The sequence below is a fragment of the Saccopteryx leptura genome, chromosome X (genome assembly GCF_036850995.1).
Source record: "Saccopteryx leptura isolate mSacLep1 chromosome X, mSacLep1_pri_phased_curated, whole genome shotgun sequence".
Classification (NCBI taxonomy): Eukaryota; Metazoa; Chordata; class Mammalia; order Chiroptera; family Emballonuridae; genus Saccopteryx; species Saccopteryx leptura.
The window spans coordinates 9749032-9767698 of NC_089516.1; the positions used below are offsets into that span (position 1 = coordinate 9749032).

General features: G+C 40.2%; 2 protein-coding genes across 7 annotated transcripts in view; one reads left to right on the forward strand and one right to left on the reverse strand.

Annotated features, from left to right (window-relative positions):
- The window catches only part of CTPS2 (CTP synthase 2), a 120899-nt gene that overhangs the window by 49255 nt on the left and 52977 nt on the right, over positions 1-18667 (reverse strand). The window lies entirely within an intron of this gene.
- S100G (S100 calcium binding protein G) lies at positions 7833-11831 on the forward strand. The gene is made up of 3 exons (XM_066356712.1): positions 7833-7986; positions 8540-8683; positions 11564-11831. Exons 2-3 carry the CDS (start codon positions 8549-8551, stop codon positions 11666-11668), a joined length of 240 nt encoding a protein of 79 aa, XP_066212809.1. The 5' UTR covers positions 7833-7986; positions 8540-8548; the 3' UTR covers positions 11669-11831.

Consider the following 18667-nt stretch of genomic DNA (forward strand, 5'->3'; position numbering starts at 1 on the left):
AAATGCCTATTCCATTGCAAAAGGGTTGCCTCAGCCTGCCCGAATAAACACGGGCTGTCGTCTGTTCCCCACTACCGATCTGTTCTTTCTTGGAACCAAGTTACATAGCAGAAGAAAAAATAAGGATCAATAAGTAACGAATATTGGTGGTGATAAAGCTTTAGGAGATGTAAAAGTACCTCATAAGGATAAATATGCACTAATTAACCTTTACCAAAGTTTCTGCAGCCACAATAAAACTGTAATTGGTTGGAGACTTCAGGAGTCCCAGGCATCTTAAACAACAAAGTCTAAGGAAGTTAGGTTCTCTTATCAAATACGAAATTCACAGATGACTGTGAGTAAAGAAGCATAAGCCTCTGACAGAGCCCCAGCAAGGCCCGCTTCCCTGACATCGCTTGCCTTTGGATATTTCTTTCAGGGTCACGGGGGAGCTTACCCTCCAACAGACTACTTCTAGTCTCTTACACAGCACACACAGCAATTCGTTCAAACTTTCTAATATGTATAGTCCTTTGCAAAGATTCTCCAAACCATTCCTTTCTTATTGTCCATTAGCTTTTTCTATCCATTTTGAAGACTTTTCTAATTTTGATTCTCTGAGTCATGATCAAGTTGAGCATAAAGTACAAACCAATTTTTTATCAATATCTTGTTAAGTGATACTGGGTCATACTGCAGCTACAGCAGCCTCCCGTGGCAGCAAATCACACCTCAACTCTTCCACGTGGCGCTCAGGCTCCACCTCGTTCAGGAACCGTGTAGCTATGCTTTCCTCATGTATTCTTTTTTTTAAAACTACAGTTTATATTCACTATTATTTTGTATTAGCTTCAGGTGTACATCACAGTGGTTAGACAATCACTACAAAGTGGTAGCCCTGACACTTCCAGTACCCACCTGGCACTCCCCACATACTCTAACCTACGGTTCCTACCTCAACCAAAGCAGGCCATTGCTGATGGCCCCTCTGCACCCCTCTACCACCTCACTATATACATACAACCCTTCCACTACTTATCCTAAGATGCCTTCTCCTTACCATTCCATAAGGGCTTGTGTATCAGGGGCATCCACTAGCTCTTACTGCCTCATAATTAATACCATTGTTATGTTCACCCTACCACAAAAATAATTTATAGATTGTTTATTCATTTGCAATTAGTGTTTCTGGTAGGCTGAATAATGAGCCCCCAACGATGTCCAAATTCTAGTTCCCAGAACCTGTCTCAGATTCTGATCAACTGCTCCATAATGTAATCTCTCTGGATTTTTATCAAAAACTGACAGAGGAGACTGAGGGATTGGTTGGTAGGACTAAGAGCAGAGGAAGGGTCTCCAAGACGCCGTAGATTGTCCCGAGCTGCAGATGGGTCACTCCAGCGACAGGGGCCACAGTGCCCAAGCCCACCTCTCCTGTCACACAAGATTGTTATTCCCCTTTCTGCCTTCAGCACTGAGAACAGCATGAGGGTGGAATCTACGATGGTGAATGCACTGAGCAGTGCTATAACTATGTACATATTTTCCAGTCTTTTAAACTTTTTTCACTGGTAAAAGAAGGGCTTATGTTCTTCTATCAGGAAAAGAACATTCTTATATCTTCACTTGTGACCATAACATTTAAGTCTAAGTCCTACCTCTGGGTCTCACACTAACACTGACCAGCTCTTCTCACAGAAGCCTTCCTTCTGGGAGGGGCAGGTGGCATGGTGGCTGAGGGTGTATGCCGTGCCTAGACTTGAATCTCGGATCTACCAGTCCCCAGTGATGTGACCTTGAAGAAGTCCTTGAATATCTCTGCAGCGGGGTGCAAACAGGTCAGGTGTCAGGGAAGCACAGTGACCACGGAAAAAATCAGCCTTCATTAAGCATGGGCATGATGAAGAGGCTTCTGGGAACTCAACCCCCAGGGCAGCATAGGCAGGCCCCCAAGCCAGTGAGCTTCCCAGCCCAGGCAAAGGCCGGCCGTGGAGAAGAAGGTGAGCTCTGTCATAGAACACAGGGAAGGCAGGCAAGGGCAAGGGCATTCCCTTTTAGGGGCAGCTGCACACTAGTCTCTCCTAAACCTCAGGATCAAAACTGCAAGCCCATACACAGCATTTCACAGCCGTTGCTTTTGCAAGCCCTCCACACTGACTCTGTACCCTCTTCTGAAGCTGCTTCTGCAGGCACTGCCTGCTGTGGACTTGCAGTTGAATAACATGGCTGTGGAGGCCTGTGGTGCCCAGAGCTTTGAAAATAACGTACTCTTGGCTTTTCTAGAAGAAACTTAAGTCTGTCCAAAGATCAAGCAATTGAACAGTGAGGTGTTAAATAACCTTTGCCTCTGCATTTTTCCATTACCAACCTTGTGCCTGTCCTTTTTCCCCTTCTCTGGTTTCAAAATGCACTCTTTTGAACACACCCTGTATTTATCACCTGTCTCCATATATTTTTAGTTAATGTTTCATGACAATATCTAATTGGTGGATTTTGTGTTTCCCACTGCAGGTTTACGCTCATACCTAAGTCTACAGGTAAATGGAAGAATAAGAGATGAGAAATGTGACTGGCAGAGGGGAGCAAGTGAAAATATAAGAAGACCCACAGGTTGTTTTTCAAGTTCTGTTAGTATTTATTACAAGCCTAAGTTGTGACAAGCAGCATTGGGCCTGTTTAAATTAGATATCTTCCCTTGAAATGAGAGATTTGTAGCCTAAAACACTGTTAACCAATACCGTTTCAAATGTTTTTCTTAGACTTAATTTTATACATATATACATCATTATACAATTTATGCCATGTGTTTTATATATAACATGTTATCTGTCATATAAGTTATTGAAATCATATAGTTATATATTAGTTATTAAGATTATATATAGTTATTAAAATCATTTCTTCAATATAGACTCATAAAATATAACAACTGCCATGTCAATTTTAGCTCAAAGTGGTACTTTGAGAGAACAGATAATATAAAATGCTATTTCAACAATTGGAGGGATTTTAATATGGGCTGTGATAATGGCAGTGTGGTTGTATAAGGCACTGTCCTTGTCCTTAGAAGATGCTGAGGTATTTTAGTGGAGAATTGTCAGGATGTCTGTAACTAATTCTCAAATGATTTGGGGTGGGGATGTCCATGAATAAAAAGAGAAAGCAAATGTGGAAATGTTAGCCATTAGTAAATCTTGGTGAAAGGTGGGTTGGTGTTCATTAACTATCCTTGCAAATTTTCTATAGATTTATTCTTTTTTAAAAGGTCTTAGAGGAAAAGGATATTTCTTGTTATGATCATTCAACAACAGTCTACTTGCTCCCAGGTAAAACAGAGTATAAATTTTTTTTAAAAAATCTCCAAAATCTTGATTAAAATACATTACCAACATCAGAATCTTTTTGTGTAAAATTTTACAACTAAAACCAAAATGCCTATCTTACTCAAAGAAGAGTGCCAATATGTAGTCAATACTGTTACATATCAAAGTAAAATAATCTGTAATGAAAGCAAGAATAACATACACAAGACAACAAAGGTGCATGGAATGATAAATACTCAGGACTGACAGGAAATTTTTAAGGAACTTTATAAGATTTCACATTTGTGCTCCAAGGTAAATAAGTCCTTAGAATTTTAGAATTAAAAATCATCAGAGAGAAATACAACCCAATAGTTCAATCCTCAATTTGTAGGTAATACAATAAAGGGTCAGAGAAAATTATATAAGTGTAGAAGTGTACAAGTGTTTAAAAGCTATAAGTGCTTTTAAAGTTGATCTGGAACCCCTCCTTGGGAATTGCAATCAGCATTAGATCAATGTCCCCTGGAAATGTCCCAGTTCTTTCATGTAACTCTTTCCAAACGAAATAAATTTAGTCTCTAATTTTAAGTCCTGGCCGTTCCAAAGTTTGAAGTATTTCCAATTGAATAAAAATAAGTCAAGTGTTTTCACTAGTTTCTAGAATGATTAACAAAGTATATTAGGTGAGGAAAAGAGTAATAAATAAAAAGAAGATATGGAAACAACAAATTAAAAAGTTGAAAAATGACCATGCAACTTGGTAACCTTGCTTTGCCAAATAAAACTACAAATTATTGTGTATACTCTCCCCCACTTCTTAAACTTGACAGCATCAGAGCAGGTGAGCAACTAGCTGCTGGCATTACAAAAACCCTTGGGCTAACTGCTTGCTTCTCCTGAAAGCGCGCTTTCACTTTTTGTGTTTTGAAGTTCTCAAGGCTTTGTTCGAACACTGTCTAGTTTTTTTGGTTTTTGTCTGCTTGTCTGTCTGTTGTTATTTGTGAGTACTCATTTTGGCACTGCAGCCTGATTTCTTCAGGATCATGTTATCTTTGGAGACTAGCTGGCTTTTGTTCAATTCCCTTTGGAACAGGGGATATTTCTACTAGAATCAGTCAGCTTCTGGTTGAGTATTAGACCGGACTGTCTCATTGAAAAAGTGCTGCCCAGCCTACATGCAGCCAGGCTCTCCAGAGAACAAGTTGTTTCCTAGAACTGGCTTTTTAAGCCTTGGGCCAGCGAGGCTGGCTGAGGTCTACCCTGCACATTGCTTGAGCTGTTTTAGATTGCTTTGGGCCCCTTGCTCTAGAGAAAAGTCTCTGAAAAATGGGATGTCAGTTATTTAATATTGTAGGACCATCCTGTTCCAGGGACTCTAACACTATTCATGCACATATTTAACTAAATGGACAGTTCTGACCAACAGTAATTTATAAAATCAGTGGCCACTGTGGAGAACTTCTGAGATTCCCAGACTTCATTTTTTTAAAACCGAATTGGGCAATAATAGCATTAAAATTGGCAAAACTGAAGGGCATGCCTATGCTGAATAGTGTTTCAAGGCTTTCAAATGGGACCAAGAATTTAAAGGTGCTTCATTGCAAAGTAAAGTTTTAGAATTAAGAGAGGCTACTGAACTTTTAAAGAGAGAAAAATGGCTTCCCACATGTTCTTCATCCACACAGCTGTCTTGCCGTTCCCTTCTACTCCACTGTCTCAGGATGCATCTCCCAGTCCCCTATTCTATGAATACTTTGCCATAGGCTTCTTCTCCTGCATCCTCAAGCTTTTTTTCTCCAACTCCTTTGTTTCAAGATCCACCTCTGATACCACGTTGCCTTCACTACGGAGTTTTCCCAGTTCACCACCGGTGCCCTCTTCCCTTAAATTCTCTCCCACTTCTTTCTCCTCAACTTATCAGGACAATTCAATTTAAAGTTCAGCTCTCTGGGGATCCTAACAAATCTCAAGTTGCATATGTTTCCTGGCGTTAAGAATTTCCTAAGGAAACAGGATTCTCACAAGTTTGCTGAGGAATTTGATATTGTTATTCAGACCTGTCAGCCTTTGAAACCTGTCAGGGTTTTCTGATTTAGATCAGCTCATTCATGTTAGTTGGTGAAGGCCAGGCTCAACATTGGATGAGAATTACCCAATGGAAACATCCTGAAAAGGATTTAGAAAAACAATCCTCTAATTTGGGGGAAAGAAACTATAGAATTCACTCGAAAACTACACCAAGCAATTTCTAAGGCTTTCCCAAAGCGTCTTGTTTGCAGCAAAATTCAGACTTGCTCACAAAGGTCTGATGAATCTTCTCATGACTATTATAATTGACTAAAGGTCATTTTAAAGGAAAATTCTGGCCTTCCTTCAGATGTTGATTTCACTTGAGTAACCTTTAACTTCATTGTTTAACAGGCTGAACTGAGATATTTCCCATTTAGTTAAGAAGACCAGGATGGAATAGGAGACCATGCCCACCCAAGATTGAGTTAACTTGGCTAAATCAGCTTACTCGTACTCTAAATGGGCCATCGAGAAGTAAGACAGCCACGGTTTTTAATTTTCAGTCTTGGAAAATGAAAGCTCCAATACAAAACCAAAAAACATCAAGTATCTGCCATTTTTGCAAAGAGCCAGGATCTTGGGAGAGAGATTGTCACAAATTTAAATGCATCAGGTGCTCTCGGCCTTATAATAAGTCTTCTAAGCAGCCTTCCCGAGGTCCTCTTAACCTCAATGACGGGGCTCTGAGGAACTACAGGGGCTTTTTCCAATCCTCCCTCTTAATTGGCTTGGGTCAACTTGGAGAAACTTTTACTCAAATTGATAATGAATTGCTCTCTTATGACAGAATTTCTATATGTTTTACTAAAGAGTGACAGTCCTGACCTAGTTTTATGGGAAGAATGGGAGGACATAGCCTTTAAAGTCTTAAAGAAGAGTTTAATAGACCAACTTGTTTTTGGATATCCCAATTATTAGACCCCCCTTTTCCTTTTTGTATATGAAATGAAAGGGAATGTCCTTGGGATACTCACCCAAAAAACATGGGGAGCACCACAGACCCCTAGGATACTACAGTTGGCAACTGGACTCTGGATACCCACCTTGACTTAGAGGTGTTACTGCCACAGCCTTCTCAGCTGAGGCCACTGAGGACATTGTCACAGGATTCCCTCTAACCACCTTGTTTGTATCCCAAGCAGTGGAAGCCCTCCTGAATCCTCATTATACCCAGCACCTTTTGGTTCGTGACCTCACTTCCTAAGAAATCCTTCTGTTAGCTACTTCTCACACAACTCTTTCACACTGTAGTAGCCCTAATCCAGCTACTCTTCTCCTTTCTGAGACCAAGAAGCCCCTCATGATTGCTTGGCACTGACGGATCACCTCCTGACTCCTCATCATGATTTGCAGGAGACTCCTCTAGGCAAAGTTGTTTTCTCATGGATTCCAAATGGTTCATGTTTTAGAAATGAAAATGGAAAGTACTGTGCTGGTTATGCAACTGGAGTCATTGAGGTAGTTTTACCTTTGGCTACTTTAGCACAGCAGGCTGAATTGTTTGCTTTCATTCAAGCTTGTATTTCAGCCAAGGGGAAAACTGCCAGCATTTATACTAAAGTCCATATGCTCGTGACTTTGGGATGTTATAAAAACATGTGGCTTCCTTACTTCCGGTGGAAATAAAACTAAAAATGGCCCACATGTTTAGGAATTATTAGATGTTATCCTTTTACCTGATGCTTTATCTAGTATTAAGATCTCAGGACATTCTAAACTTGACTCTGAAGGCTAAAGGAAATCACCTTGCTGATACTTCTGCAAGAAATGCTGCCCTTAAAGGAATCAGCAACAGTCAAACCCCTGCCATGCAGGGATATTTCCCCAGCTGATACTTAAGCAAAACTAGCTAGAGAAGCCCAACAATTGGCCTCAGAATTTTTAAAGAGATTGGAAATCTAACAATTGCTGATTTGGTAAAATAGGAAGCCATGGATCAGACGAAACAATAACCCAGCCCTACCATAGACTCTGAAGTTTCCAGTCTTAACTACTGTACATGCACTAAACTATTGGTCCACTGACAAAATGATAACATTCATGAATCACTATTGATGGAAAAATATTAATAAGGCTGTGAAAGATGCCTACTTTACTTGTCCTACCTGTCAAAAGTACAACCTGGGAAAGCCTGTCTGCTCTGCCCCTGGACATTTTAAATTGTCTTTCGGACCATTTGACGTGTGGCAGATAGATTTCATACAGCTTCTCCCATCTCATGGATATAAATATGTTTTAGTCGTGGTCTGTTTTCTCTCTGGCCTGAAGCTTTCCCTTATAGACAGGTTACTGCCTCCTGGTGGCTAAAATCCTGCTAGAGAAAATTATTCCAGCCTGGGAAACTCCTCTTAAGCTGTTCCTCTTGACCTAGGAACCCATTCTATGGGTCAGGTGCTTCAACAAGTCTGTGCCGGTTGGCCAGTTTTACAGCGCCTTTAATTATGAGGTTCATGCAGTCTTAAGATTGGATTTCAAAAACCATTAATAATTACCTTTAAATGGCAAACGAAAGGAAAATTTCATCATCAGGGTGGTGTGTCCGTCTATAGGGACTATAAAAGTCGCATGATCTGCTCAGGTCTCCACACACCTATTTATTCTTCCAGCTGCCTTGCTGTTTGGTGACCAGGTAAGTGTGCTTTTAGTACTACCTGGAGCTCTTTCTGCTTCCTTTCAGAATAGTGGGAAAGACAATGGTCTGGAAAGAAAGTGGGTTTGTACTATGAAAGTGGATTTGTACTGTCTAAAGAAACTACCAGTAATATAGGGGCTAGAAGCTGTGGTCAGGTTTCTTCAAGGCCACAGTCTACGGAGTGCAGATCAGGTACATGAAAAGTGAAGAACGTCATAATTACTAATTAAAGTGTGTGCCTTCAGGGACTATCTCCTAACAGATGTACTCTAAGAACAGACATTTAACATACTGTCTTAAGATGAGTATTTTTAAAACATGTTTGCAGTCACTGGTGCGGTTCCCACAGTTCACACTCTTTCTTTTCCTCCTCCTGCTCTTTCTCTCCCCCCTACCTTCTCACCCCTCGCCCCAGTCCCCAGCCTTTTCTTTACTGTTTCCCACCTATGCCAAGGAAACAGCCCAAAGGCACTGAGCTCCGGCTGGCAATCATCAGTATAAAAACTCCACTTTAGCTTTTTGGTAAGTTCATTTGTTTCTTAATTTACAGGATACCAAAATGACTGCAAAAATGTCTTCTAAAGAACTGAAGAGCATTTTTGAAAAGTATGCGGCCAAAGAAGGTGATCCAAACCAGCTGTCGAAGGAGGAGCTGACACTATTGATTCAGAATGAATTCCCCAGTTTACTGAAGGTGAGTGCACGACTGCAGAACCCCATGAAGCAGGCCTCTGACGGTGGAAGGGGAGAGGAAAGAACCCAGGAAGAGGGTGAGACCTGTGCTAGTGACCAGAGCTCCGTCTGGGGCACAGCACACAGCAGCCAAGGCACAGGCATCACTTGGGGAAGAGGACTTAACGTGTTCTTTCTTCCCCTGGTGGTGCGCCACATTTCTTATGGCAAGCTCCTAAAAATCAGGGACCCGGCCTCCTGTTCCCCACAGCCTTAGCCCAGAATTCTCAGACCAGGCATAGTAAATGCAAACAATACTGGCACTTTTATCCAGTTAGGCCTGGAAGGCACACAGGTTGCCACACAAACACACAAAGACTTTCAGCTGGGATTCAGCATGTTCGTGCCAGGCTTTAGAAAAGAGGCCAGTAAATTAATATTAGCTGGCCTTGGACACGCTTCATCATTATAGGTACAATCTCTTAACTAGAGACCAACACTTACTGGGCAGTCCGTTAAGAAAACCTGCTTCCTGGTGACAAATCACTCTCTATAGAAACACATTTATATTTCAAAAGCATTTAAATTTCTTTTAATTTGTGTTAAGCAACTAAATATGTGTTAATGAGGCAACCATGCATTTCTCAACAACCTCAGAAAGAGATAAAATTTCTTTAGCAGAGAAGAACCATCCCAGAGTTGTCAACATCAAAATGCATCTAGAAGCAAAAAGGAATGGGGAAAGGTGGGTTCTCTGCGTTCCAATGGCCTTCTTCCCTTTGCAACTAAAAGCGATCTTCAAAACGGAAGGGATGCAATCGGTGCATCCCACCTGATTACTTGTTAGCTGCAACTTCAGAAGAAAGCATTTGCTCCCCAGAGGTTAACCAGAAATGTCCCTTCTGTCGATATGACTACGTGAAAGGCTTTCTGGTTTTAGTTGTTGAGAAGGTTTCTATTTTTAGTACCAAAAAGACAAGCGGCTGAATTCAATGTGTTTATAATCCATTATCTTCTGATTTTCTCATGGTTAAGATATAAAATAACTTTACCAAACAGTTAAAGGCACTGGCAGAAAAGGAGACTTTTTAATTAGAAATTAAAACAAAAATTTCTAAGAGAAATTCAATTCTAAAAAATAAAAAGACACTTAATTTTGTCCAAAAGGAAGAAAAATAATAAGAGGGAACAATAATAAAAAGAAAGAATATAAGAAAGAAAAATAATAATCTGACAGGCAAGCCTAAGCAATCAGACAAGTTCCTTTAAAAGGTAAGACTGGTAGAATTTTCAAATTTTTCTACATTTTATATATTTCCTTTAAAAAGCACATATGACTTTTATAATTTGGATAGAGGAAGGAAGATTAATAGTAAATTTTGAAATTTTTTTTTTACCAAGTCATGGACCTGATTATATTTTCATAAGCATTACAAAGGTTTCCCAAGCTGTTCATATCATCACCCTATGTGGTTTAGAATCTAGTAAAGGCTTCAAGAAGAGAAGTTGATAATTATAAAACAGGTGCTGAATAACTAACTTACAGATTGGTCTTGTGATCATGGCAAAGTGCCAAGTGTCTTTGCAGGAATATTAAGGGTTAAAACATCTTGATATATAGATCTGTTGCACAACAGTGTGGACATAGTTAACACTGCTGAACTGTATACTTAAAAAAATAGCTAAGATGGTAAATGTTTTATTATGTGTTTTTACCACAATTTTAAAAACTTTTTGGAGCTGACATATAAACCAAACTATTATTTCAAGAGGTTCCCTAGGTACTGTTTTGACACAGATAAAACTCCCACCTGAAAGTCAGAGTTGTAATGGCCTTAGGATTTGAGTTTTATGGCAGAGACAAATATTAAGTCAATTTAGGACACTATAGGAATAGCAGTAATCAGAAAGGAGTCGAGAAGTACATGAGCTCATGTAATATCTCCAACAGAAGTTCTCCGAGCATGGCTAGGCTTGGACCAGAAACATCAACATTGCCTGGGAACAGAATACAGATTCTCAGGCTACACCCCAGACTGGGTGAATCAGAAACTCTGGGAGATTATAATCTGTATTTACTAAGGTCAGCAAGCCCATCTGGTGATTCTGATACATGCCATAGTGTGAGAACCAGTAATCCCAAGTCATCTTGCCTAGCATAGAGGTAGGCTGGTGCCCAGGGCTTGAGAAAAACTAGGGTAGTGGTTAGTTAAGGGGTTGGGCTCTAGAATCAACGTTTGGACCCCAAGTCCTCTATTTCCAAACTGTGGGCCCTGGAGTAAGTCCGTAGCTGTCTCAGACACTCAGTCCATCAGTGAAGTGGATCTCCCCCACAGGGTAGTTGGGAGGATTGCACAGTTACCGAAAGCCCCTTAGCACAGTGTCAGCCAGTGGCAAGCCATGCATGCTGTCTCAATTATGTGCCAGCCCAGCCCTGGAGGTAGACAAAAACCAGCTCCCAGGAGACCTTGAGGCAGGGGTCCTCAACTGTTTGTGGGCTATGGGTCCCTTAGACGTCCAGTGAAGCACTCGTACTCCTTTTCAAAAGAATGGTTTTAGAAGTATGAAGGAAAATACTTCAGATTACATAGAAAACCAATTATATTAAAATATAGATTATTAAATACACAACATTAAAATAATAAGTGTATGTTATAGAAAATAAAAAGAGTAGCCCATTCTGTGACATGGGGCAATATCACAGCTAAAGTGGGTTTTTCTATCTCTAACTACCAGTAGCATATGATCAGAAGGTCAGCTGCCTTCTTAGAATGAAGACATAGTGCCTCTAATTTCAGAAAATGTATAGTAGTACATAACTGATTAATTGATTAATTTTCTCTTGTTTCCCCATTTCTTTTTTTTTTTTTTTTTTTTTTTTTTTTTTTTTGTCTAACACCAGGGTCCAAACACCCTAGAGGACCTCTTTAAAGAACTGGACAAGAATGGAGATGGAGAAGTTAGTTTCGAAGAATTCCAGGGGTTACTAAAAAAGATATCCCAGTGAAAGAAAAAACAAACAAAACAAAATGATATCATTCTGCTCTCCAAAAGAACAGTACTTGGGAAGTAGCCATATTCTATATGGAGTCCCCAATGTCTCTGTTTAATTCTTTCCAATTATATCTGGCAGTGATATCCAATTATTGCTAATAAAAAAATTCTTAGAAGTGCTTCACCTTGTCAATTACTGACCTCAACAGTTTAACAGATTTGAAAGTAATCTTAGTTTGATGCATCTAATTTTATACTTTAAAAAAAAAGAATAGTTCTATGGTCTTGAGCAAGACTACACAGGGTGGTATCAGAGACGTGGAAAGAATTCGACATAGCAAACCAATTCCTTCACTCCACTCCTCCACCAGAATAACCCTGTCCTTGCTCTCCCTTCCCGACTACTTACTGCTTGCATCATTTCATTTCGGCTCTAGTCAATAGCTAGTGAGAAACAGACTTCAAAGAATAGGCACTTGTCTTTAAAGTTATCTCCCAGTACTTGCTGGGCTTTGTGAATCACTGACCTTCTCAGGGAGTAGAAGCAATGCTGGACCAACAGTCAATTCTGCTTCATCACCAAGGGGATTGCCTTGGTTCTGATATGTGGTGTGTAAAATAAAAGGGACAGGAAGACATAGGCCCTTTCCAGCTCGGTATGCTGTGCTGCTGGGACACTGGGTATCTTAGAAACAATTTGTCCTCAAGTTCCCCTTACTGAGTCCAGCTGGGGAGAGAGGGGAAGGAAGGAGTGTGGGAAGGGAATTTAACCAAAAAGAAAGAAAACTGATTTCTTACTCTCCCACCTGGAAACAAGAAGATTTTTATACACAACAAGGGACTGTTTAAATACAATCTGGATCATTCTAATTCAACACACACACACACATTCTCATGGCATCAAAAGCCTTAAACATTTCTAATGACTAATTACAACATATTCTACTGAAGAAATACCCCATAATAGTCTTAACTATTTTCCCATTGTGGGACATTTAGATTATTTCCATTTCTGTTTTTTCTAAATAATGTCATAACAAGTACCTGTTCATCTCTCTGTCAACATACTGGATTTCCTTAGGAGAATTTCTGGGAAGTAAATATTTGAGTCAGAAGGTATGAATATTTTTATGGTTTGTGAAACAGACCACCTGATTTTCCAAAAGATTGTATTGATTATTATTTCTACAAACAGGCAGGAGAATGACAACTTCACTCCCCAGACAGCATCAGTGGATCTCATTTAACAACAATAGTGTACATCTTTTATTTGTTTCTGGTTTTAATAGGAACCTCCCACTATTTCCCTATTGAGTTTACTGTTGGATATTGGTTTCTAAAAGATATTCTTTCTCTCATTTAATAAGTACCCTCTTCACTTGACCAGGCAGTGGCACAGTGGATAGATCGTCAGACTGAGATACGGAGGACCCAGGTTCGAAACCCCAAGGTTGCCGGCTTAAGCACAGGCTCATCTGGTTTGATCACAGGGTTGCTGGCTTCAGCATGGGACCATAGACATGACCCCATGGTCGCTGTCTTGAGCCCAAAGGTCGCTGGCTTGAATGGAGCCCAAGGTCGCTGGCTTGAGCACAAGGTCACTGGCTTGAACAAGGGGTCACTTGCTCTGCTGTAGCTGCCCCCCACCCCCCGGTCAAGGCACATATGAAAAAGCAATCAACGAACAATTCAGATGCCACAACAAAGAATTGATGCTTCTCATCTCTCTTCCTTCCTGTCTGTCCCTCACTGTCCCTCTCTCTGACTCTCTCTCTCTCTGTCTCTGTCAAAACAAAATAGAAGTACCCTCTTCTTGTGGATTTGTTATGAGATTGTGAACACCAGGGTTTAGAGACTATAGACTGGGGTCCCCAAACTTTTCACACAGGGGGCGAGTTCACTGTCCCTCAGACCATTGGAGGGCCGGACTATAAAAAAACTATGAACAAATCCCTATGCACACTGCACATATCTTATTTTAAAGTAAAAAAACAAAATGGGAACAAATACAATATTTAAAATAAAGAATAAGTAAATTTAAATCAACAAACTGACCAGTATTTCAATGGGAACTATGGGCCTGCTTTTGGCTAATGAGATGGTCAATGTGCTCCTCTCACTGACCACCAATGAAAGAGGTGCCCCTTCCGGAAGTGCAGCGAGGCCAGATAAATGGCCTCAGGGAGCCGCATGCGGCCCACGGGCCGTAGTTTGGGGACCCCTGCTATAGACTGTATATTGAACATTTGTGGCAATATAAGGGTTCTCCCTTTTGTTTAATCAGTATGATACACTGATCAGTTTAATTTCTGAGACACACTATCCAATCATGATTGATTAATCTTTAATGTTTTTAAATTAGACACTCTAATATTTTATTTAAGATTTTCACATCTTTATTAATAACCAACATTAGTCTACAGCTTGGGGTTTATTTTATTTTTTTTGCATGTGCTTTGTTGAGTTCTAGTACCTAGGTCATGCTAGCTTCCCATTTAATTTTATTTTTTATTTATTTATTTTTAAATGTTAAAAAGTTATTTTAGAGAGAGAGAAAGGGAGAGAGAGTCAGAAACACTAATTTGTTCCTATATGTGCCCTGACCAGGGAGGGATTGAATCCAGAACCTCTACATATCAAGACAACACTCTGACCAACTGAGCATCCAGTCAGGGCTAGCTTACCATTTCAACCTATATTCAGATCTCAATCAGTCACTTGCAGTGTAAATATACATTATCTCTCTTTCAACTCCAACATATACAAAACACCTACCATGGGGAAAGCATTATACAAAATGCCTTAGAGATAACCATTTTCAAGCCTCTCAGATCCTAAGTCAGTAAGCCTGGGATCAAACTAGGGAAAGGCTTAATTGAAGAAGTGGTATTTCAACTGGGATTTGTAGGAAGAGCCTTGAGGGAAACCTGCATGAAGGGGGAAGCCTGGGCATTCAAAATAAGCACATCGTGTTCAAGTGCAAAGAAGTTCAGGGAACACTCACACTCCATTTTGGGTTAAAGCTGCCATGATGAATAAAGAAGGCACACTGGCTTCAGATCATGGAAGTCCTCTGGTTGCTGTGCTAAAGGAAGGTCTACCTGTGCTGTGCAATATCCTGGTCACTATATCCAGTGGCTACTGACATTCAAATTAATGAAATTTAAATAAAATTTAAAATTCAATTCCTCAGCCACACTAGCTACATTTCAAGTGCTCCATAAGCCTCATGTGGCTAATGATTATTACGTTGGATGGCACAGATACAAAACATCCTACCATGGCAGAAAGTTCTAGTTGGCCATGCTGGTAGCATTAATGAGGGCATACTTACATACTGTCTACATATTGTTATATGTTCACCAGTCTATGTTTTGTATCTTCAACTAAACTGCAAGCAGGGTTTTGGCAGTAGCTCATTTGAAATACACTATGTTTAGGACTGCACTTACTGGATGAGCTTCAAGCACACAGTGACTTTTTAATGTCTCTTTCCGCTAGCATCCAGTTATTTATAGTACAAAATATTTTTTCAAGGGTTTGAAATACCTATTCCTACATTTCCCATTGAGCTCAAGGTATAAAAGCTTTCAAATACATTAGCTTTGAAGTACTCATTTAGTCGTTCATTTATTGTTAAAATTATGGACTGCTCTGTGATTCACTAATGGAGCTTACTCCTAGCCATTTTGTCTCTTCAAAAAGTAGACGAGAGTAAGGGGGAGGGCCTGGTGGAAAAGATTCCCTAAACATTAGACAGTGGCCATATCATGCCTGGAAGAATTTTTTTTCTCCAAATAGAGCAGTTACTATGGCCAATACCCTGATATCAACTCAAAACCTATCATCCTCACAGAGACAGAATTAAATGCACTTAACTATTAGGCTCCCAGACTGGTCCACAAAAGCCCATTTTAACCATAGTATAGCTGTCTTCTTGACAGCTGCTTTTAAGGGAAAAGCTCCTTAGCCCAAACTAAGCCCCAAATGACTTCTACAAGGTCCTTTTGTTAGTTGGGAGATGTTTACTACAATGTTCTAAATGCAACGCAGTTTTCAAAGTAATAAAAGTTACCTTAAAAATTAATCTAAATGGCTGTCTGAGTTTTTTTGTTTGTTTGTTTAGCGAGAGAGAGAAACAGAGAGAGAGAGGAAGAAGGACAGACAGAGACAGGAAGGGAGAGAGATGAGAAGCATCAACTCATAGTTGTGGCACTTTAGTTGTTCATTGATTGTTCTCTTATATGTGCCTTGAGGGGGGGCTCCAGCTGTGCCAGTGACCCTTTGCTCAAGCCACCAACCTCGGGCTCAAGCCAATGACCTTGGGCTTTAAGCCAGTGACCATCAGGTCATGTCTATGATCCCACACTCAAACCAGCCACCCTGTGCTCAAGCAGAGGACCTTGGGGTTTCAAACCTGGCTCCTCAGCATCCCAGACCAATGGTCTATCCACTGTGCCACCACCTGGTCAGGCTGAGTATTTTTTAACACTTCTTAATTTGCTTTCTATGTGAAGCTGTTGAAAAATAACATAGAATAGGAAATATTTCAAACAGGGCTTCAACTAAAGGGAGGGAACTGTTATGCATTAATTATGCTTAATGAATAACACAAATTACGATTCACCTGAGTTGACTTTTATTTGTGACTATTTCTCAAATCCACTGTGTCCAATGTAAAATTAATTTTCACTGTGAAAATCCCTGCATCAGCCTGACTGGTGTTAGCGCAGTGGATAGAGCATCAACCTGGGACACTGAGCACCCAGGTTCAAAACCCCAGGGTCGCCAGCTTGACCACAGGTTCATCCATGATCTCATGGTCACTGGCTTAAGCCCGCTTAAGCCCAAAGGTCGCTGGCTTGAACAACCACTGGCTCGACTGTAGCCCCCTAGTCAAGGCACATATGAGAAGCAATCAGTGAACAACTAAAGTGCTGCAACTATGAGTTGATGCTTCTCATCTCTCTTCCTTCCGGTCTGTTTGTCTCTTACAAAGAAAAGGAAGGAAGGAAGGAAGGAAGGAAGGAAGGAAGGAAGGAAGGAAGGAAGGAAGGAAGGAAGGAAGGAAGGAAGGAAGGAAGGAAGGAAGGAAGGAAAGAAGGAAGGAAAAGGAAGGAAAAGGAAGGAAAAGGAAGGCGATTTCTTGGGCAAGGACAAAGAAGATTCCTTTTCTGGGTAAAACTCATGTTTATGGATCATAACTATGAGTTTATTTGATTTTTGACACCTAGTAGGGGTAACACCTAATAGGGTTTATTAATGTGAAAGGTGTGAACTCAAATTTGAGTATTTAGGCAGCAAATAGTCTGCCACAGGGGTCAGCATTACTGTCCTCCCCCCACCAACATCTTTTGTCTTTAGCTGGAGATGGTATTTAAAGTGGTAGCTTGGGCCATTTCAGGGAGTTACACCATTTTCCTGGGTCTGTCACTTCTATACAGGAGGTACACATGTTATTAAACTTTGTTTGTTTTCCTCTTGTTAAACTGTCTTTGATTATGGGAATGGTGGGGGTGGTCTCAGCCAAGAACCTAGAAGGGTAGAGGAAAAATGATTTTTCCTCCCTCATTCTCATGAAACAGATTTTAACAGCAAATACACCTAAAGGAGGCTCCTGGTTTCCAAATTATTTACTTTTTTAGCTAGAAGGGCCAGAATGGCCATTACCCATTGTAAGTTACTGTTATTTGCTCAAGTTTAAGTGATTCCCCAGGCTTCCTGGTGTTTGCTGCCTGATGATTCTATTACCTTGGTCTTTTCTTTAATGTGACTTCTCACCATCATCACAAATGCTGGCTCTTAAGGCTATTTTTCTACACAAACTGATTGCAGGCCATAAAGATTTTCAGTAGCAATTAGGTTTTATTGTTCTCATCTCACTTATGAGTATAGAAGTCTTCAAAATGTAAACTGTGCATATCCTCTGACTTAGCAATTCCCTTTCTAGGAATTCACCCCATAGAAGTGTGTGCATGCGGGTACAAGGACATATGTATATGGATACTAATTTGCAGCATGATTTAAAGTAGCAAAAATAAAGAATAATGCAGACAGCAAGGCAAGCATGTGAAAGATCCCTGTGTGTTGATGTAGAGTGATCAGCACAGAAAGCAAGAGGAAACAGTGTCTCAAGCATTCCGGCATATGTACTTGTTAAAAAGGAAACATTCCATATATGTGTGTGGGTACATGGGTGTGCGCACACACGCAGGCAGGCACGCACACAACCAGTAAAAGACAGTCATTAAAGAACGTTGCCAAAGCTATGTAACAGTGGCACCTACTGGCGAAATCATTTTCTATCCCAAAGTATTATCTTATAAAAGAAAACCCATAATTTGCCTATATCGTAAGGTGACCAATTGTCCTCCTTTAGGGAGGACAAGCCTTCTTTTTGTAAGTTCTGTCCTCCCTCGAAAAGTGTCCTTCTACATGTCCTCCTTTTTGATATTGGAAGACTAATCTGTAAATGTCTGTACTTGATTGATGCAGAGTCGATCCATTGCGTGTGATGTGACGTATTTGTGTCTAAATGAGTACTTTTTTCTTACCATTTTTATTAAGAATTAATAGGCATGTAAGTATAATTACAATACAAAATATTAAAATGTTTTTATTATATATTTATCATATTATAGTGTATTATTGTTGCAGTGAATAAAATGTTTCTTTTATTTATGCTGTTGTTTTCTTCAACTTCTTTTTGTCCTTTTCATTGTAAAAATGTTGGTCACCTTATATATAGCCATTTCAACCATTAGTGATATACACATAACACATAGATACAGACAACAGAATGGCAATAGCCAGAGGGAAAGGGGGAGTGGTGGAGGTAGGGGAGGGGTACAGGGGAGGGGGAATGGGGTGGCAGGAGACTTTGCTGGGGCAAAGGCTGCACGATGCAGTGTGTAGATGGTGTTATACTACGTTGTACGCTTGAAGCCTGTATGGTTTGGTGAACCATGTCATCCCAATACATCAAAAATAAATAAAATTTTTAAAAATGCAT